At 52.5% G+C, this 22,212-nt stretch overlaps 2 protein-coding genes across 5 annotated transcripts; both read right to left on the reverse strand.

Moving 5' to 3' along the window:
* Positions 1 to 3,703: 3,703 nt before the first annotated feature.
* Positions 3,704 to 17,208, reverse strand: LOC114448245 (beta-1,4-galactosyltransferase 3-like). 3 transcript variants are annotated; one of them, XM_028425082.1, is made up of 7 exons: positions 17,058 to 17,208; positions 10,932 to 11,834; positions 9,446 to 9,681; positions 7,062 to 7,249; positions 6,861 to 6,983; positions 5,357 to 5,461; positions 3,704 to 5,088 (listed from the first exon to the last, which is right to left on the reverse strand). In XM_028425082.1, the coding sequence occupies exons 2-7, from the start codon at positions 11,194 to 11,196 to the stop codon at positions 4,851 to 4,853; spliced, it is 1,155 nt and encodes a 384-aa protein (XP_028280883.1). In that variant the 5' UTR covers positions 11,197 to 11,834; positions 17,058 to 17,208; the 3' UTR covers positions 3,704 to 4,850. The 3 variants fall into 3 exon arrangements, with proteins under 3 accessions (XP_028280883.1, XP_028280884.1, XP_028280885.1); XM_028425083.1 differs by lacking the exon at positions 17,058 to 17,208 and adding an exon at positions 16,614 to 16,634; XM_028425084.1 differs by lacking the exon at positions 17,058 to 17,208 and adding an exon at positions 11,929 to 11,948.
* A 763-nt stretch (positions 17,209 to 17,971) lies between these two features.
* LOC114448240 (26S proteasome regulatory subunit 6B-like) lies at positions 17,972 to 22,054 on the reverse strand. Of its 2 annotated transcripts, none has more exons than XM_028425077.1 (11): positions 21,963 to 22,054; positions 21,301 to 21,399; positions 20,506 to 20,692; positions 20,136 to 20,282; positions 19,932 to 20,041; positions 19,588 to 19,681; positions 19,113 to 19,280; positions 18,950 to 19,026; positions 18,539 to 18,707; positions 18,392 to 18,447; positions 17,972 to 18,320 (listed from the first exon to the last, which is right to left on the reverse strand). In XM_028425077.1, exons 1-11 carry the CDS (start codon positions 22,050 to 22,052, stop codon positions 18,207 to 18,209), a joined length of 1,311 nt encoding a protein of 436 aa, XP_028280878.1. In that variant the 5' UTR covers positions 22,053 to 22,054; the 3' UTR covers positions 17,972 to 18,206. The 2 variants fall into 2 exon arrangements, with proteins under 2 accessions (XP_028280878.1, XP_028280877.1); XM_028425076.1 differs by having other exon boundaries at positions 21,948 to 22,035.
* Positions 22,055 to 22,212: the final 158 nt, after the last annotated feature.

Below are 22,212 nucleotides of genomic sequence, written 5' to 3' on the forward strand. Positions count from 1 at the left end.
GTGTGTGTGTGTGTGTGTGTGAAAGAGAGAGGGGGGGGGGGGGCAGCGCCCGGCTCGCCCACTCACATGTGTTCATGGAGTTAGCAGCGATGCTAACGTTGTGCTAACAGACCTCAGACTGTGACCCAGCAGGTCAACACTTAAAAACAGAACTGAAGTTGTTGGAAGTTTTTATCAGTGTGTTTGAGGACACACCCCCTCCATCACTCTCACACACACACTCTCTCTCTCTCCACTCAGTCAGTGTGTGTCTCTCATCGAGGATGGACGTGTGTGTGTCTCTCTCGCTCGCTCTGGTCCTGTCGTCCTGCTGTGGTGAGTGACCTGCGACCTTTGACCTGATACTATCATCAAACAGCCTAGTCAGCCAGTTTAGAGTGAGCCTGTCTGGCAGAGGCGGAGTTAACGCGGTGTGTGGATCTGTATTGGCTGAGCCACGCTCTTCATCTGTCACTGACAGCTGCGACGCTCTTTAACCTGTGGTGAAGTTCTGTGGAAGCAGAAAGAAGGATGACTGGACAGTGAGCCAGTCCACAGACCTCCATGTTAGAACGGTTACAGAGGGAATTAACCTGTTCAATGACTGTATGGTGGGTGGAGCCTGTGCTGCTGTCAACATGGCGGCGGCTGGAACCTCCCCCCTGTCTGCAGGTGTGGCTACGTTACCGCTAGCTGCCTAAGCTAGGCTACTAGCCTGTGTGTTTTTATACTGTGTGGATTTTAGCGGAGAATAAATGATGTGAAAAACGCAGGACCTGTTAGCCGAAGGTTTTAGCTTAGCATAGCACAAAGACGTAAACAGGGGCAAACGGTTAGCTTAGCTTCATCAGTGTTCCTCCTGTAAACCGAGTGTTGGCAGAGAAGCTGTGAGCAGAGACCTGCCCTCTGATTGGCTCTGAAACCCGACCTGTGACGGGACAGAAACATGGCCGCTCTGCTTTCACTCTGAACACTCACACAGACCTGCAGCAGCACGACACACAGACACACACACACACAGACAGACACACACACACACAGACACACACAGACCTGCAGCAGCACGACACACACAGACACACAGACACACACACACAGACACACAGACACACACAGACACACACACACAGACACACACACACACACAGACAGACAGACACACACACACAGACACACAGACACACACAGACACACACACAGACACACACACAGACACACACACAGACCTGCAGCAGCACGACACACACAGACACACAGACACTCACACAGACACACACACACAGAAACAGACACAGACACACACAGACCTGCAGCAGCACGACACACACAGACACACACACAGACACACAGACACTCACACAGACACACACAGACACACACACACAGAAACAGACACACACAGACCTGCAGCAGCACGACACACACAGACACACACACAGACACACACACACAGACACACACAGACCTGCAGCAGCACGACACAGACACACACACACACAGACCTGCAGCAGCACGACACACACACACACACACACACACACTGCTCACGTCCCCTGCTGTGACGTCTCTGCGCTGCGTCCAGGTTCTTTCATTCAGCAGCTCTTAGCCTCAGCGAGCTGAACTTTCTGTTTGGAGGGTCTGAGCTCAGGCGAGTCTGCACTCGTCTCATTCCTCCAGTAACCGTCACAAACAGCCTGAAGACGGATGAGGAGACAGTGAAGCTGCTTTCACTCAGATCTTATCTCAGCTGTTACTGTCATCATCAGCGCTTTGTTTCCACTCAGTGTTCAGACCGGTCTGATGGAAGAAGCTGTTATTCTGTTCGAACCCTGATTTAAAGCTCTTCAGTGTAAACACACTTCTGAACAAGTGGAGACTTTCACCTCCACCAGAGAGTCCCACAGGAAGCAGATCATGTTACGGCAGAGTCCCTGGGCGCTAATGAGACCTGAAACTAACACGGGCTGGTCTGAGCTCATTCACTGTTAACCCTTTCAGACATTTTCTGACGAGCTCAGCATCATCAAACTGGACCACAGGGAGCAGAGGGAGCACAGGGAGCAGAGGGAGCAGAGGGAGCACAGGGAGCAGGTCTCAGAATCAAGAATTTGTGCATAAAATCATTAAAACACTTTTTAACCACACGCCCTGACAGGAGAGAGTTAATAATAATTATGTTTAAACTGTAGAAAGAACCACCCTGTTAGCCTGAGCAGCTAGCAAACAGACTGCTGTTACCATAGAAACATGAACATGTCTAATATTAGCTAGCAGACAGACACGGACAGTGCATTGTTTTTAGCCTAGCTTAGCACAAAGCCTGGATTGCTACATGTTGTCGTGCCGACTTTCCTCCACAGGAAGTGTAGGAAGCCACGAAGAAGAAGAGAAGCTGAGCACTGAGGACTACAACTACGCAACAGTGACTCCAACGCCAGACTACGACTACAACGCCACCTTCGACTATTACTATGGTAACAACAAGGGGGCCCATGTGACTGTGTGCTGAAGCAGGTCTGTTAGCAGCGGCGCTAACAGCTGTTTGTGCTTCACTGGTGTTTAGTGACCTACGAGGACAGGAACATGGATGGAGCGGACACCTCAGACAGCAGAGGGTCCAGGCCTGCGGCAGGTGACGCTCGGCTGTATAGTTCTGTAAGTATGATGGTAGCTTAGCATCAAAGCTAACTGGTTGCAACCTGACAGAAGGGCTGTATGGAGACAGGCCAGACTGACAGGAAGTCCAACGTTTCAAAATAAAAGACTCACCGTGTCGTTTTTACCTCCGTCATGTCTGTCAGGCCTCAGAGGTCGGTCAGCTGACCTCGCTGCTCCCTCTGGGATTGGCTGCTCTTCAGATCCATTTCTGACGGGGGCGGAGCCAGGGTCCCCAGGTGAGGAGAGTCTTCCTGCTGCTGAGCCTCACCACAGTCAGAGGTCCTCCGTCACTACCAGCTGGGGGACGTGCACTCTGTGGGCCTCACTGCAGCTCCACTTCCTGGTTATCATCAGATCTTCATGTACGCTCACTTCCTGCTCACAGCAGAGAGGGGGCGCAGTGCTGTGTGTCGCTGCTCTCTGCAGTTTGTAGCCATCATGTTTGTGTCAGGACCAGCTGATCAATCTCTGATCACAGAGCGTGGACCATCAGCACCTGCCGCCATCTTCCCTCTGAGCTGTTCCACATGTCCCTGTCAATAAAAGTCATCAGGTTTCTGCTTTGTACCGAGTCAGATTATTAACCATCAAATCAGAGGACACTCACACAGGAGTGTCCACAGCAGGCAGGCATGTCCACAGCAGGCAGGCGTGTCCACAGCAGACAAGAGTGTCCACAGCAGACAAGAGTGTCCACAGCAGGCAGGCGTGTCCACAGCAGGCAGGCGTGTCCACAGCAAGCAGGAGTGTCCACAGCAGACAAGAGTGTCCACAGCAGGCAGGCGTGTCCACAGCAGGCAGGCGTGTCCACAGCAGGCAGGAGTGTCCACAGCAGACAAGAGTGTCCACAGCAGGCAGGAGTGTCCACAGCAGGCAGGAGTGTCCACAGGGCAGACGGGCTGAGACATCATCTGGTTCAAAGTGGTGCTGCATGAGCTTGTTTACAGGACAGACAGGAGGTGGAGACAGCGACTGAATGTACTCACTGAAACAGTGTTTCAGTCGTCCCCTCCAAACCTGAGCCAGCGGTGAGACGATGTGGGAAAAAGGACACAAGCGCATCACGTCTTTCAAATAACCACTTTATTAATGAATGTAAGGCCACTGTGGACTGTGCAGAATTCAGAAGAAAAGCAGAAACCACCCAAAGCCACGCCTCCACCCTGCGACGGCCGCTCGCTGCCGCCGAGTCCCATCGCACAGGGAGAGGTCACAGGCGTCAGCGTGCTGGCGTGTACCACGTCCACGACGCGTTCAGCTCGCAGCCGCCACCACATCATCAGCTGTAAAACCTGCTGAGGCCCCTCCCATCAGCGTGACGTGAGGACAAACAGAAGAACACCAAACCCTCTAAGCCCACTAAAAAAAATATATATGGTACAAAAGGCAGAAGTCACTCACACATTTAACCCTTCACCAGCACTCATAAAGGGACTGATTCCATCCTCAGACAATCAAACCTGTCAGAGCACGGAGGACCCGGAACGACCCGGCTATAGACAACATGAATACGTCTGGTAACGAGAACACTCCGGACCCCGGCTCGGGGACGGGGTTAGCACAGCTAGCTTCAGCGCCTGGTGCCGATCAAAGATGCACATCACTCCCCGAGGTCTCACTACCAGACGTATTTACTTCTTGTTTATACCGGAGCCTTTTCCATCCCCGTGAAGAAGACGTGCAGCATGCAGGCACTGTAGTGGGAAGATGCGTCGCATCGTCTGGATGCTGGGTCGATATTAAAGATTCAAACAGATCTAGAACTGCAGCAGCAGCGCTGAGGGTCCTGAACACTCCTCCTGCCTGGGATCAGGCCTCCTCCACACCAGCAGAGTCCATCAGGTGTGCAGCTGCTGGATATGACTATGAAACTATGATCTGTAACCATGGAAACATGATATGGCAGAAAGAGCTCAGATGTCTGCAGTGTGTGTGTGTGTTTGTGTGTGTGTGTGTGTGTGTGTGTGTGTGTGTGTGTGGCACAGTGAGGAACTGAAGCTCTGGATTAAAGGTCTGAGTGAAGTGAGGAAGGTGTAAGGCCTCTGGAGGTTTAAGGAGCGCCACGGCGCCGCAGACACGCTCAGGGAGTCCAGCTGTCCCCGCCTGGCGGCGCTCTGGCTCCTGGAAGATCAATCGGAGGTGAAAGGAACCGAGCCGTCACTCAAAGGTCCGGGCTTCCCGTCACCGTCATCCAGCATGAGCTGACAGGATTATCACTGCTGCTGCTTCTCTTTGGCAGCCATCTCAGCGGGGACGTTTGATTGGCGGTTGGCGGGTTTGCCTGCGTCTTTAGGAGGAGGCTGCGGCGGTGGATGCAGACCCGCCTCGGTGCCGATGTTGACGGTGATGTTGGTGTAGAGCGGCAGGTGCTGTCGTGAGATGATCTCAAACTCAGCCGTGTTCATGCCGTCCAGCTTCCAGGTCTGACGCGTCTTAGCCAGCATGTTGAACCTGAGAGAGAGAGAGGGCGGTCAACACCCACTGTCCCAGCAGCAAGGCAGCAGGTCAGCTCCACCTGGTGGAGCTCACACTGAACTGATTCTATATATTTACAGAACTCTTCCAGTGCTACTGGTCCCTCTGCCGTGCTGACACACTGTGGACAGCCTGTCTTTCTGCTCAAGTCTGATGAGGTCAGGGGTCAGGTGGTTCTTCCACAAACCCTGAGGATCAGTTCTTGAGCCCTAGCTACCATCATTAAACAGAGTGGGGGCTGTACCTCTTGGGGTTCCTGTCGTTGCCTTTGTCCAGCACGTGTTTGATCATCTTGTAACGGCCGACCTTCAGCGACGGCCGAGTGATGTACATCCCAGCCAGAGACACTCTGAGGAGGACCCGACAAAACCAGCATCAACATGAGTCTGCACAGGACTGGACTTAAACTGCTCCCTGACAGGAACACAGACATCTGTTCACCACACAGCTCCACCTTCACCACACAGCTCCACCTTCACCACACAGCTCCACCACACAGCTCCACCTTCACCACACAGCTCCACCTTCACCACACAGCTCCACCTTCACCACACAGCTCCACCTTCACCACACAGCTCCACCACACAGCTTCACCTTCACCACACAGCTCCACCTTCACCACACAGCTCCACCACACAGCTTCACCTTCACCACACAGCTCCACCACACAGCTCCACCTTCACCACACAGCTCCACCACACAGCTTCACCTTCACCACACAGCTTCACCTTCACCACACAGCTCCACCTTCACCACACAGCTCCACCTTCACCACACAGCTCCACCACACAGCTTCACCTTCACCACACAGCTCCACCACACAGCTCCACCTTCACCACACAGCTCCACCACACAGCTTCACCTTCACCACACAGCTCCACCTTCACCACACAGCTCCACCACACAGCTTCACCTTCACCACACAGCTTCACCTTCACCACACAGCTCCACCACACAGCTCCACCTTCACCACACAGCTCCACCACACAGCTTCACCTTCACCACACAGCTCCACCACACAGCTCCACCACACAGCTTCACCTTCACCACACAGCTTCACCTTCACCACACAGCTCCACCACACAGCTCCACCTTCACCTTCACCCCACAGCTTCACCTTCACCACACAGCTTCACCTTCACCACACAGCTTCACCTTCACCACACAGCTCCACCTTCACCACACAGCTCCACCTTCACCACACAGCTCCACCACACAGCTTCACCTTCACCACACAGCTTCACCTTCACCACACAGCTCCACCTTCACCACACAGCTCCACCTTCACCACACAGCTCCACCACACAGCTCCACCTTCACCACACAGCTCCACCACACAGCTTCACCTTCACCACACAGCTTCACCTTCACCACACAGCTCCACCACACAGCTCCACCTTCACCACACAGCTCCACCACACAGCTTCACCTTCACCACACAGCTCCACCTTCACCACACAGCTTCACCTTCACCACACAGCTTCACCTTCACCTTCACCACACAGCTCCACCTTCACCACACAGCTTCACCTTCACCACACAGCTTCACCTTCACCTTCACCACACAGCTTCACCTTCACCACACAGCTCCACCCCACAGCTTCACCTTCACCACACAGCTCCACCCCACAGCTTCACCTTCATCACACAGCTTCACCTTCACCATCACACAGCTTCACCTTCACCACACAGCTTCACCCTCACCATCACACAGCTTCACCCTCATCACACAAGTCTGCTGCTCTCACCTGGCGCCGATGTCGTCGTCCTCCCCCCCCCAGCCCCAGTAGTTGTTGGGAAAGCCGTTCATCTTCAGGTAGTGCAGCGGCGTCAGAGCCGAGACTCCTCCAAAGTACATCTTGTATGGAAGCCTGCAGAGGGTCAGGAGCAGAGAGATCAGTGCTTCAGGCTGGACCTGAACACAGAGCGTGGGGCCGGTCACCACATACTTGTAGCCAAACTTGTCCATGGCGATGGCGGCGTGCTTGGGGTTGCCATCACAGATGTATGTGTTGCGGTCGTCCTCTGGAATGAGGTCCACATCATGGAAGAACAGACAGTCCCAGTCCTCCTCCTTCATGGCCTCCTGGAAACCCACGTTCATCAGCTTGGCTCTGTTGAAGGTGTAGTTTCCCGCCTGCACAGGGGACACAGACAGAGGCGCTCCATCACACCATAGACCAGGGGTCGGCAGCCCGCGGCTCTAGAGCCACATGCGGGCTCTTTAGCGCCGCCCTAGTGGCACTTTGGCTGACCCTGTTGTCTTTTAAAAGGTGCTCTATAAATAAAGATGGATTGGATTGGCTCCCTGGAGCTTTTTCAAATATGTTTGAAAATGGAAAAAGATGGGGGAGGGAAATCTGTTTTTTTAATATGGTTTCTGTGGGAGGACAAACATTCTTAACGTTTTCCAATGCTGTAAAAATGTTTAGAATAAATATTAAATTTCAACATTTCTTGAACGATGACTTGCGTCTATCAGCAGGGCGGGATGCCAGGCAGGGGGCTGCTTAAACAAACGGCGGCTGTGTGATGGGCCACGGATCCCAAAGGGAGAAAGAGAACAGAGGAGAACAGAGGATTCAACGTTTCCTGGACCAAATCATTTGCATTCATTGCCAATGCGGAAGCATCGCCTGAATGTTTGCTCTGTAGCGAGCAGTTGTCAAATAACAAAAACAGTAACAGGGAAAGACATTTCCAGGGAAGGCACGCTACATCTGCAGCCGAGTACCCCGTCGGGAGTGAGAGAAAAAGTGCGACTGCATTACTTCTGGAGAAACTAGAGCAGCGCAAAAACAGATTTAAGAGGTGGACTGCATCTCCAAACATGAACTACATCCAATCAAAACTTGCCGTCCTGCGTCAAGATTAAAGTTATGATGTTGAGAAGCTGACCACTGACGTCCGAAAACAGACGTCACATTAAACGGAGAACACAATCCTGCCATAGGCACATAGTTAGTAACAAAGTGGCTGTTTTTATAGTGACTTCTGATTTTCGTCGGTATATATGTGGAAGGACACCCTGTGATATTATTGTGTTTTATTGCTCAGGTCTGAGGACAGCTGCGTCGGTTGCGTGCCAAAAGAGAGGATGCTGCTTCGTTTTACCCTCGCACTGACTTGCTTGGTATTTGCCCAGAAATCAAACTTAAACTGTATTAATTAGATTTTATATACTTTACCTTTTCAAAAGGCTGCTGTGTTACTCTTATAAATGCAGGCTGCGTTTTCTTGCACTCTGTCTGTTGCCCAGATAAGGGGCCCGTTATGCACGTTCCATGTTGTTGTTTTTTTTCGAATCCTCAAAATTCACAACATCAAAAATCAGATTTCTTCGTTGCATTTCTTTAATTTCATCAAAGCAATGAAACATAATTCATTAATATTGTAATGGAGTTAAACTTGAGGCGGCATCGTACAACAGAGCAGTCACGTGGTGCGTCATTCCCCACAGGACGCGCTGCAGGGAAAATAAACATTTAATCATGAAGGCTCATGTATTTGTAGCCAACGTAGTCATTTTGATAGTAGGCTAACATAGCTAACATAGCTAATATAGCTAATATAGCTAACATAGCTAACATAGCTAACATAGCTAATATAGCTACACACAGCGTGTGCTGCCTTCAATATAAGGCTTATATAAGGCTTTTAATCTTTTGCTCCAGACATATTTGTTTTTTGTTTTTTTTGGTCCAATATGGCTCTTTCAACATTTTGGGTTGCCGACCCCTGCCACAGACCAACAGCTGCTCAACAAAGAGGGCCGCCTGAGACCTGGTCCTCACAGACGCTCCTCTTTGTTTTAAACCAGCTCTGGAGCAAGCTGAGAGGAAACACCTCACCAGACTCAGTAAGAACAGAAAGTCCTGTCCCCCTCAGCAGGACGCCATGATGGAGTCACATGACCAACACTCAGAGAGTCTCTGACCTGCAGCTGATCTCTGTCTGAACACCATGGATCTGACCAATCATTACTATTGATTGACATCCTTTCACTTCAAACTGAACTGATCTGTTGTGATGATGAGCCTCAGTGAAAAGCCGCTCTGGCAGTGTGAAGCCTGAATGAGCTGTGAGAAGCAGCTGAGAGGATTAAAGCTGCACGTCCACTCAGACAGCAGCAGAGGGCGCTCCTGATCCAGCCTGAGCTGTGGAGTCCACGAGGACAGAACACTCAGAGCACCAGCCGGGCCTGAGCGCTCACTGTGCTGCTGCTGCTTCATGCAGACATCATGGATATAAGTAAACACCCTGTCCTTCTGTTTTCAGTGTGTGATGATGTCATCGTGGCGTTTATGTACTGTGAAGTGTGACGGAGTCTGACCTGGTGGATGACGTAGATGCCGTAGTGGAGCTGCTGCCGCTGCAGGAACGGGTGCAGGTAGTAGAGCAGGAACTTGAGGTGGTGCTCTCGGTGTCGGTGGGGGATGATGATGGCCGTCCGGTGCCTCGCCAAGCAGTCGGGCGGCCTGTAGCGCCCGCCGCGCACCACCAGAGGGTTTTTCTTCTCCACCTCCCTCAGAGTGAGGCCTGAAGGGAAGCTGACATGGATGGGCCCTCCTGCAAACACAAACAGTCAACACGGCGCTGGTCCCAGGACGGACACGGGTGAAGGCAACGAAGACATCAAATATTTATCATAAGCCCGACTGAGGAGCAGCTCCGTCCACAGTAAACCCAGTGAAGAAAAACAACGTACTGACAGCAGCAACCAGAAACCTGTCACAGAAACATCCACATGGTTTCATCACTCTCAGCCTGTCTAACCCGTTTGTTGTCACTTCCTGGTGGCTGCTGCTGTGTAATGAGTAACAACAGTGTGGGAGCAGGGACACACAGACCAAGGTCCACTGACAGCTCAGACACAGCATGTGTGTGGAGGACTGGTGTGTCTTTGTGAGGACAGTATGAGCACACAGTTACTGTGACTGCTAACAGTCCTCAGTAGGGATGTCCCGATCCGATCGCGTGATCGGAAATAGGGCCCGACTCGATTGGAATCGGCTGTTACCTCCCGATCAGGACTCGGATATATATTTATTAGGGCTCTCAGAGTTAACGCCTTCTGTGCAGGGTGGCTCTGTGTCCTGTAGTGTAGGGGTATGACAGTTGGTTTTGGTGCGAGAGGTCCTGGGTTCTAGGTCTCGATGAGCTGCTGCGTGTCTGAAATCACCAAGCGTGGCGCTCTGGACACACACACAGACACACACAGACAGACAGACAGACACACACAGACACACACAGACAGACAGACAGACACACACAGACACACACAGACAGACAGACAGACACAGACAGACACACACAGACACACAGACACACACAGACACACACACACACAACTTGCTATTTGATGTATAAATATCGGATCGGGACTCGGTATCGGCAGATACTCAAAATCAAATGAGTCGGACTCGGACTCAAGGGCAAAAAAACCTGATCGAGACATCCCTAGTCCTCAGTCCCGGGCTCTGCTAACAGTCCCGGGCTCTGCTAACAGTCCTGGGCTCTGCTAACAGTCCCGGGCTCTGCTAACAGTCCCGGGCTCTGCTAACAGTCCCGGGCTCTGCTAACAGTCCCGGGCTCTGCTAACAGTCCCGGGCTCTGCTAACAGTCCCGGGCTCTGCTAACAGTCCCGGGCTCTGCTGTCCACCTTTCAGAGCAGAAAGCATCATGGCAGACTGTGAGCAGGGGTTTAGAAACACTGACGCTGACTTAAAGGGACGTTCATGGACACACTGGTGTTAGTGCAACAATCTGAAAGTTACGTGTACAGATGTGGGCTGACAGAAGCAGGAAGCAGCACTCACCTATTAGCGGGGACGTCCTGGGGCAGTAGGCCATGCCGTCTTCGTGGCCGCGGGCTCTGGACAGCTGGGACAGGTTGGCATAGACGTCCCCTCCCACGACGACAGGTGTGGTGTGGTTGCGTCCTGTGGCGTCCGGCTTGCGGAAGATGCGGATGAAGTAGGTGACTCTCTTCTGGTAGCCCTCCCGGGACAGCAGCGCCATGACGACCAGCTGGATGCCCAGGAACATGAAAAGGTAGCGCCACTTGGACTGAATACTCAGCATGGCGGCGGCCGTGTCGGCAGACCACGAGTCCTGGAGTGTTCGGCGAGAGGTGGCTTCCCTCGTACTTAGTGTCTCTGCTCCACAACACGTCCGATGCGACGGTCAGAGCAATAACGTGAACATGAGTACAGAAGTTCGACAAAAGGCACTTTAGGTGAGCAGTGTGTGGAGAACACCACCAGAGGAGCAATACAAAAATACTCTACATGAAGGGAGTCCGGCCCGGTCCGGCAGCTGTCCTCTGAGCGACGGCCGCAGGGTGAGAACACCGCTCCCACATCAGAGCTTCACCTCCGCTGAATTCCCTCCACCCGGCTCATTCTCCTCCCGTCTGAACGGCGGCGCCCCTCGCTCTATGCTGCCTGCTGCCCGCCCTCATGCTCGCTGCTGAGGGAGGCCTCCGCAACCACAGCCGCCATGACAAAGGGAGCGTACGCAGCCGTATGGAGCCTACACTTCAGAGGATTACACAGCTCCCGTCCACAGGCTGGAGAGGCGGGGGGGGTGGACCATGACCAGGGTGGGAGGAGTGGGAGGAGGGCTGTGAGTGTGTGGGGGGGAGGAGGGAGAGTCTCTGTTATTGTCCCACGATGCAATCCACAGGCTGCTGGAGAGGCTCCGCTGGAAGGACTGGGACTCTGAAAGACAGGGGGGGGCGTTACCAACGGAAACACTGAAATCAGCAACTTTCTGCTCGCAGCATCGTGTGTTCCCACACACACAACGACCTACTGTGCGCACAACAGGCCACACAAGCCGAGGTGTTTGTTTCCATGGAGCGAACAGCACCGCGGGACTGACCGGGTCCAGCGGGGGCTCCACAGAGACAGTGGACCACACTTCCTGACTGTCCTGGAGCAGGGTCAGAGCTGCAGAGCGCGGAGGCCGGCCTGGGTTAACCCCCGCTGCAGTGTCCAACACATCCTCACTTCCAAACAATTAGTGCTCGTTAAAGGAGCCGGCCTCAGACCACTAATCCTAATCCCACCGAGCGCTGCAGGGCCGCCGAGAGACGGGCAGAAAACCAGTGAGCCGAGCTCAGACCCAGTCCAAGCAGAACACAGGAGGAAATATTAACCGTGTACAGACCGACGTGTGACAGACGGACAGTGAGGCGTCACCGCCGCTCATCTGTGTGCTGCTCACAGACTGTAGATACACATGTCTACTGTGATCTGGGAACAGGTCCTACAGGTCTGATCCATGTCCTGTCTCTGACTGCTGCAACTGACTCACTCTCAAACTGCACACAGGATTTAGCACCTATGGATGGTATGTGTTTGTATTGTGTTTGTATTGTGTGTCCATCAGAGCGACATGTGTAGAGTCTGCATGCTGCTGGTGTGGTCATGGAAACTCCCCTCTGAGGGGAAATGAAATGTTGTAACAGAGGAAATGAAAGAACGTAACCGTCGGTTACAAAACAGCCGACACTGAAACACCGCAGCTGGATGAGGACCAGCTGACAGGCGGCTCTGTGGGCAGATGGCACTCTGACCCATAGATTACAGATATGCTTTATAAAGATCATGACAGAAAGACTGGATAATCCCACAGGAGGAGGACTCACACAGGAAGGGGACTCTGTGTCCACGAGGCTCACCACCAGATTAACACAAGACCCCACATCTCAGCTTTCCAAGGACACACACAGAGACACACACAGAGACACACACAGAGACACACACAGAGACACACACAGAGACACACACAGAGACACAGAGACACACACAGAGACACACACAGAGACACACACAGACACACACAGAGACACACACAGAGACACACAGAGACACACACAGAGACACACAGAGACACACACACAGACACACACACAGACACACACAGAGACACACACAGAGACACACACAGACACACACACAGACACACACAGACACACACAGACACACACACAGAGACACACACACACACACAGACACATAGACACACAGAGAGACACACACAGACACACACAGACACACACACAGAGACACACAGAGACACACACACACAGACACACAGAGACAGACACACACAGAGACACAGAGACACACAGACACACACAGAGACACACAGAGAGACACACACAGAGACACACACACAGAGACACACACAGAGACACACAGAGACACACACACAGACACACACACAGACACACACAGAGACACACACAGAGACACACACACAGACACACACAGACACACACACAGAGACACACACACACACACAGACACACACACAGACACACACACAGACACATAGACACACAGAGAGACACACACAGACACACACAGACACACACAGAGACACACACACACACAGACACACACACAGACACATAGACACACAGAGAGACACACACAGACACACACAGAGACACACACAGACACACACACAGACACACACAGAGGACCTGGCAGCACAGCCGTCCTGACAGAGCAGACCTGGTCTGATCAGTGTGTGCTGCACAGGGAGCAGGAGGAAGAGGAGGAGCAGCTCACGGCTCCATGTTCTTCCTCTGAATTTCAACAGACGCTCCACCGTCTCTGCCCTCATTCTTCGTACTTCAGCGCGCACACACAGCAGACAAACGGGACACTTCCTGTTGTGCCCGGGGCGCATTAATATTACATACATGTGCTCTGTCCACAGGCATGCTCCCTCACACATGAGTGGATGTGAGGGGGCTGACGTGGTTAGGATGAAGAGCAGCGAGAGGGGACGGTCCTATAGGAGGGTATATATTTAGATCATCATCATCATCATCAGGTCAGCCGTGTGCAGCCACACTGTGTGTGTGTCTGTGTGTGTGTGTGTGTGTCTCTGTGTGTCTCTGTGTGTGTGTCTCTGTGTCTGTGTGTCTCTGTGTGTCTCTGTGTGTGTCTCTGTGTGTGTCTCTGTCTCTGTGTGTGTGTGTCTGTGTGTGTGTGTGTGTGTCTCTGTGTGTGTGTCTCTGTGTCTGTGTGTCTCTGTGTGTCTCTGTGTGTGTCTCTGTCTCTGTGTGTCTCTGTGTGTCTCCGTGTGTGTCTGTGTGTGTGTGTGTGTGTGTCTGTGTGTGTGTGTGTCTGTGTGTGTCTCTGTGTGTGTGTCTCTGTGTGTGTCTGTCTGTGTGTGTGTGTCTCTCTGTGTCTCTGTGTGTGTCTCTCTGTGTGTGTGTCTCTGTGTGTGTGTCTCTGTGTGTGTGTCTCTGTGTGTCTCTGTGTGTGTGTCTCTGTGTGTGTGTCTGTGTGTGTCTGTGTGTGTGTCTCTGTGTGTGTGTCTCTGTGTGTCTCTGTGTGTGTCTGTCTCTGTGTGTGTGTCTCTGTGTGTGGACAGACCTTCAGACTGAGGCAGAGTTTACAGTGGTTGGCAGTGTGAGCAGGAACATTCCAGACACAGCTGCTTCACATCAGAAGAGCAGAGCTGCAGACTGACTGGATGCTGCAGCCGTCAGCTGACGGAGCTGCACAGACAGCACTGGAGGCAGCCTCTGCCTGCTCCGTCAGGCCTGAACGTGCCACCACAGTCTCTGTGTTTGAGCGTCCTGTCAAAGCTGCTAAACCCTCAGTGCAGGGCGGGAGAGTCCGTCAGACCCATCAGAAGGTCGCCCTGAAGCCGCCCTACAGAGGCTGCGTGCCGTCAGGTCCTTAATCCTATCTGCTCACACAGTAAACACCACCTTCCACCTCTGTGAGCTCATGGCAGCACAGCTGCAGCTGCAGCCTCCTCTGTGACACATTAAAACATGAATAATTAAATCAGACGGGTTATTTTGTGGCTTCCAGCACCTCCTCCGTCCCTCAGTGACCAACGGGTACCTTCACGGCCCGACCCTGCACTCACAGAGCGGTGGGACGTAGGTTCATTGGAAAACAGCTCTGCAAACAGCCTGCATCGCACGGCGGCTCCTACAAGCAGCCTGAGCAGAGCTCAGAGGCTGCAGAGCTGCTGGAGGCTCCTCAGCGGCGCGCTTCCTCCACCCAGTCATGCAGCATTAACAGGAGTTAATGAGTGACCACTGTTGGTGTTTCCTCCTCCTTAAAGTGACGGAGAGGCTCAGAAATCCGTCCTCACAGCGAGTTCACGCGGCTAACAGGGACTAGAAGAGCAGGTACAGCAGGTCGATCCCAATAAAACAGGAGGCACAGTGTGGATCAGGTCTGTGCTCTGATGGATCTGATGAGCTCAGACATGTGACAGAACCTCAGACTCATTATCCACAGACTGGAGAGCAGAACATGGGAAATCAGCTGCTGAAATGAATCCAGTCTGAACACACACATACTGTCCACACCTGGAGATGTCTAAAGCTGCGTGCCGGCGTCCCCGTCATGGCAACCCTCAGCCGTCCCCATCTCTGAGGCCGTCCCCCTGAGTCGGACCCCGCTGGGACAGAGCAGGGGCCAGGGGGGAGCACACCACCGTCATCCTCCTCCTCCCTCTCTGTCTTTGGTGGCCTCGCTGCTTCCACCAACTCACCAGGGAACGTGCCTCCAGTCAGGGAAACCTGCAGTTAGCACTGAGCCATGGAGATCTCCACGGAGACGGCAAACCCACAACAAACCTGCAGCAACAGCCTCCAGCAGCTCAGACCGCAGGTCAGCTGACATCACCAGCCAATCACAGACAGGCGCCTACTGGTCTGCAGACACAGGTGTCCTCACACTGTCAACAGGAGCAGGACAGTCTGTCAACACATAACCCTGTCCCCCGACAACCAGCTAGCAGGGAAGCTAGCTGACGACACCGACTGCAAAACATCCCAAACTGACATCAGTCAGCCTGTAGAGGGTGGGGAGGGGACAGACAGCGTGTCCACACCATGTCCACGTACAGGAGGACAGCGTGTCCACACCATGTCCAGGTACAGGAGGACAGCGTGTCCACACCATGTCCACGTACAAGAGGACAGCGTGTCCACACCATGTCCACGTACAAGAGGACAGCGTGTCCACACCATGTCCACGTACAGGAGGACAGCGTGTCCACACCATGTCCACGTACAGGAGGACAGCGTGAAGTCAAAGATGGACAGTGAGACCACATCAAGCAGACCTTTAGGACAGACACTACCCAGCTGTCTGCCCCTTCGTGTGGGACTAGCAGCAGTCCTCTGACAGGGGAGGGGGCCGCCGTTCTGGTCTTTGTCCTGAGGCTCACAGAAACCAGGAACCAGCTAAACCAGCCCCCAGTGTGCCTGTAAACACGGCCTCATACCACCACACAGGCCGTGTGTCCTGCTGGTTACCTCGGTGCTAGTTAGCATCAGAGAACTAGTTAGCATCAAAGTTAGCATCAGTGAACTAGTTAGCATCAAAGTTAGCATCAGAGAACTAGTTAGCATCAAAGTTAGCATCAGTGAACTAGTTAGCATCAAAGTTAGCATCAGAGAACTAGTTAGCATCATAGTTAGCATCAGTGAGTGAAGGGGAGGTCACCTCAGCAGCTCCCACTGCAGCCGTCAAACTTTTGTTGGAGGCCAAACAAACTCCCACTGGCCCAGCAGAAGTTACAAGCCCCCGGCTAACGCTCCGTGGAGCCCTCGCTCCGTGGAGTCCTCGCCCCGTGGAGCTGGATCGACCGGTTAACCGACTGAACGGCTCGTATTGATCTGTGACTGCTGGCCGCAGCGTCACTTTCCAAACGGAGCTGACGCCGCTGTCAGACACGTTTAAAGTGACACCAGATAAGCGGGAGATCACACTGTAATCCAGGTAATCCTGTCAACAGCGCACAGGGAGCCCGCCAGAGCCGAGCCGAGCCGAGCCGAGCCAACCGCTGCGGAAACGCGTTAGTTAGCTGCTAACTAGCTAGCTGACGGGACCGCACGGAGCTGTGTTCGCGGTGCGTTACAAACACATTTCCCCACAAGTCTGTCTTACCGGGCGGACGGTGGGATCCCCGGCCGGTGCAGAGGGTTCTGGTCTGGTCGATGGTCCGGGCCAGGGCGTGCTGCCGCTCCGTGAGCTGCTGCTGGGGTGGCGGTCTGGGAGCTAATGAGCGGAGTCAGTGTCGCTGCTCCCTCCCCCCCTCCCCTCCCCGAACTACAGCGGGCGGTCTCTCAGACACACACACACACACACACACACACACACACACACACACACGCAGTCACACACACACACACACACAGACACACACACACACACACAGACACACACACAGACACACACACACCGCGAACTGAGCCAGAACACCATCAGCTGCTCCGCCTGCACCAGGTAAAGAGCTCAGAGCAGTTCATGAGAAGAACCAGCTGTTATGACGTCATGTTTGGACTGTGAGGTACACGCGGAGAGGACGCAGGACACACACCGCAGGGTTAACACGGTTGCTGCAGCCTGCTTATTCAGACCGGATAAAGTCCACAAAGCTGGAGGACATCATCACAGAACTGCCGTGAAGGGTCTGGAAAGAAAGCTGGTGAGATGTGTCTGCAGACCCGAGGACAGCTCAGTGAAGGATTTAACCATGTCCTGCCGGGGACAGCTGGAGGGACTCAGGCCTGTTCTGCTGATCGCAGCACGGGCTAACATTAGCTCTGTGCTGCAGCAAAGGTGAGTGAAATAAGCTCCCTGCTGCCAGTCAGCATCTCAGGACAGGCCGTCCAGGTGTTCCACACCTTCACACCCCTACAGGAGCGTCTACGTCTCCTGGGCGCCCTCTGCAGGCAGGAGCAGAGTCCTGCAGCCCCTGTCCCCACAGCCCTCCATGTTCAAACATGGCCTCCATGGCAAACAACAGGAATCACGTAATTCAGATTCAGCTGGAGGAACGAGTCGGTGAGCACTGAGGGTTTTATGGAAAACATCTTTAATGTCCTGTTAGGTGAGTGTATGTGGATACAAACTGCAGCTACAGTCAGATACTTTCAGCCTGTACAAAACAGGTGGAGGCCGCAGACAGACCTGACGCCAGGCCTCCAGCTGCGGAGGGTAAATGTCCAGAAATCAACGGGAAACCAAAGACACACACACACACAGACGTAAATCAATAAACTGGTGTGTCTGAACATGAAGCCGTTTCCGCCTCTACTTGTAGAACTCGTGCTCCTGCTCGTCCTTTTTGATGACCGTCTTGTAGGCCTTCTCGAAGTCTTTGGCCAGGACGATGTACCTGTTCTCCCGCACTGCCAACATGCCGGCCTGAGACCAGAGCACATTAAATTAACACATGACTCAGGGTTTATAAGGTGCTGGGGGAAGGTGCAGCTCACCTCCTGACAGATGGAGTTGATGTCAGCTCCAGAGATCTTGTCCGGTCGGGCCACATCTGCACATCAGTTAAGGCCGACCAACAAAGGGTGTTTACACACACACACACACACACAGACACACACTAAGACACAGCAGCCAAAGGATACAGTCCTCCAGGTCCACCTCCTCTGAGAGGTTCATCTTACTGGTGATGGTGGAGAAGATGAGACGCTTCTGTCTGCGGTCCGGCAGCGGGAATTCAATCTTTCTGTCCAGACGCCCAGGACGCAGCAGCGCAGGGTCCAGCGTGTCGGCTCTGTTCGTGGCCATGATCACCTGGAGGGAGGGGTCAAATGTCAGTATGTTCAGTATGTTGTGATAGGACCGGCCTGCCTCTTGTCCAGCACAGGCTGAGGCCCTGCACATTTAAATAATCTAAAAAAAATAAAACTTTTTCCAGATTTTCAGACCAAATCTGAATAAGGTTGTGTAATAAACGCCTTCAGGAGCTCGTGGTTCCATCTGAGGATGTAATGAATGATGACTGGTGCAGTCACAGAGAGGCTCCTCAGACCCACCTTGACGTTGACGTTCTGGTCGAAGCCATCCATCTGATTCAGCAGCTCCAGTAAGATTCTCTGCACCTCCCTGTCGGCTGCAGAGCAGACATCAGCGATGAGGTCAGAGGGGGAGTTCACTCGTGAACACAGGCTCATACACAGCGGTCACAGCCACTCCTACCTCCAGTCTGTGCATCGAAGCGCTTCGTGGCGATGGCGTCGATTTCATCGATGAAGATGATGGCAGGAGCGTTCTCCTTGGCGAGGCGGAAGACGTCCCGCACCATACGAGGACCCTCACCCAGATACTTCTGCACAAACTCCGAGCCCACCACGCGGATGAATGCAGCTGCACACACACACGACACGTTCACTCTGACAGCGCCATGTTTTACTGTCACATTCACTCCTCATGAGTTCAGAGACCTTCCTTTGACCATCGATCCCTCTTTTGGGACCAATGGTTTGTATGTTTATCTGCAGCACTAACCTCTCCTGCATGCTACCAACATCAGGCTGCGTCTGCTGCAGTTCTAAGCATAGTGTGTGCGCCTTGCAGTTTGTGTCTGAGGCTGTCAAACGTCTCACTTTGTGCAAGTTAAGGGTCATTTGTCTTCACAGCAGATCATGCTGAGGGACAGACACTCAGGACTGACCTGTAGTGTGATGTGCCACAGCCTTTGCCAACATGGTCTTTCCACAGCCTGGAGGTCCGTACATGAGGACGCCCCTGGGTGGGTCGATGCCAATCTGAGGAATCCAAACAAAGAACACGATCGATGGACAGATAAATCGATCAAATAAATGATTGATCCAGCATCTTTACATCGAAACCTGACATTTAAAATATTGTAAACAAGCTTACACCGTTCAGAAACGTAAGCTTCAAAGACTTTAACCTCATTTTTCTGAATGCCCGAGTTATCCTCACATCTGGGACATGATGGACTCACATGTGAGCGGCAGTCAGTAAAGGTGTGCGTCATCTTAAATATCTGACCTGCTTATAGAGCTCAAAGTGTGTGAGTGGCAGCTCCACGGCCTCTCTGACTTCCTGTTTCTGGATGTCCATACCACCGATGTCTGCGTACATCACATCTGGCTTTTGGTCTGGAAGAAGGAAAAGTCACTGAGTGCAGCCGAGTCCATGACACACATGCAGCTCTGGACCTCACTGTGTGTGTGAGGTTTCAGCGCGGCCTACCTGACGTCAGCATCATGATGCTGCTGTCTGCCTCAGGAGGCAGAACGTCCACCAGAGCGTTGCTGTGCTTGTGTAAGGCCACGGAGGCGTTGGGCTTCAGCAGCTCTCTGTCGATGGTGCTCAGGATTCGCACGTAGTAGTTGGACCCTGGGAGTGAACACACACATGGACCTCACACTGAATAATTCACTGGGACTCAGAAAGCCTTAACGTGATAATGTATGCAAACACTGCAGGTCAGCATCATCTTCTCCATTATTTAATATTAATCACGTTAACACACATAATTCTCTGTTATTCTGCGTGTGACGCTGCCCCGTGTGGCAACAGGCGGCTACAACAGATGCTGCATCAATGCTCTGTGACAGACCTGTAGTGGACCCAACGATGGCCGTGTTCTGGTCAACAGCTTCCAGGAACTGGCCAATGACCAGAGGGATGCTCTGTATCCTCTTCACCTCCTCCTGAGCGTGGAGGAACTCCTTCTTCAGATTCTTCTGTTCATCTTTGATGTACTCCTCCTGGACCTCCAGGAACTCCAGCTCCTGCTGCAGCTTCTGCAAACACACAGCAGAGTTAGAGGCTGTGCAGCAGATCTCAGCGCTGAGCCACAACACAAACATCACAAATATTCAGCAGCTGGAGTTGATGCACAAAGGAAGGAAGAGGGGATGAGATCAAGCACCACGTTCTGCTTCAGCACATCTTCTGAGCAACCTTTGAGGTTATTTTGGAGAATATTCTGTGGATGCTCTCATTCATCCAGGTCACAGTCATTACCAAGAGTTTAAATCGAGGCCAACTGGACTCAAGGACTGTTTTTTGAAGACGTTTCTCCACTCCCCAAAGTGGCTCCTTCAGTTCTGCAGGAAGGAAGAAGCCACTTGGGGGAGTGGCGAAACGTTTTCAAAAAAACAATCCTTGAGTCCAGTTGGCCTCGATTTAAACTCTTGGAAATCTTGACCTATATTTTATCACAATGGAGGAACCAACAGTTAAATCCTACATTGTCTCATGGAGCTTTACAGAAACCTTTACTCCAGAGCCTGCTCAGGGTTCAGGCTCTGGAGTAAAGCCCCACAGTAGGAAGATAAACATGTCTGGATAGCAGCCTAACATGTTGAGGGCCTGAAGCTAGTGAATCTGTGCATGAACACCACCAGACCTTGTATCTGCTGTAAAGGTCCTCCAGGTCCTCTGGTTCAGGGGCCAGAAAGGACAGACCTGTCTGAGGTCTGGAGCTCAGGATCGCCGGCATCTCTTCCTGCGACAGCGACACAAAGACAGGAGAGATACTTCAGAGAACTGGAGCTCAGGCACAGCACACCGATGGAGAAAACAAGTCAACAACCATGAAGCCATAAAACATACAACAAACACACACACCTCACATTTACACTCAGTGCTTCAGAGACACACACAAGCTAATGTAAGCTAGGTCACAGCTAGCTAACAAAACGGGTGTTTGACGAATCCGTGAAGGAAGCACCGACCATCACCAAAGTAATTTAAAAGATTACCCTAAACATCCACGTTACTCGGGCTTTATTAACCTTTTATGAGCTTCCACGGGACATTTTGTTGAGCTACATAAACACGATGCTAATGCTAGCAGCTAACGTGAATGACATAGCACATAGCACTGCACAGAGCAGAGAATGAATTGGCAGGTTTACGTTCACGCAGCGTAACCGAAGCTAACATAACGGCACAACACTGCGATAAACACACACACAGCAACACACAACACGCGTGTGTTCACGGAAACAACACAACAAACAGAACAAACGTTTAAACACAGCGGAAACAAACCTCTGCGGCTCTTACCGGGCTCTTTTCTACAGCTGCGAACTCCTCCATGTTGAAATTCAGTTTCTGACTGACGTAGTGACGCAATACGCTGACAAAAGGGCTCATGGGTAATGTAGTCTAAATGCTGTAAATAGACGCCTTCCTAAAAAATAATGGCCAAAGTCATCAGACTTTTCTGAAAACACGAAAAACTAAACCAAAAACTGAACCAAACACTGAACACATGACGTTTATACAGCGTCAGGCGGGAAGCGCCCGGATGAAG

Source organism: Parambassis ranga, chromosome 16, assembly GCF_900634625.1.
Source record: "Parambassis ranga chromosome 16, fParRan2.1, whole genome shotgun sequence".
Lineage (NCBI taxonomy): Eukaryota > Metazoa > Chordata > Actinopteri > Ambassidae > Parambassis > Parambassis ranga.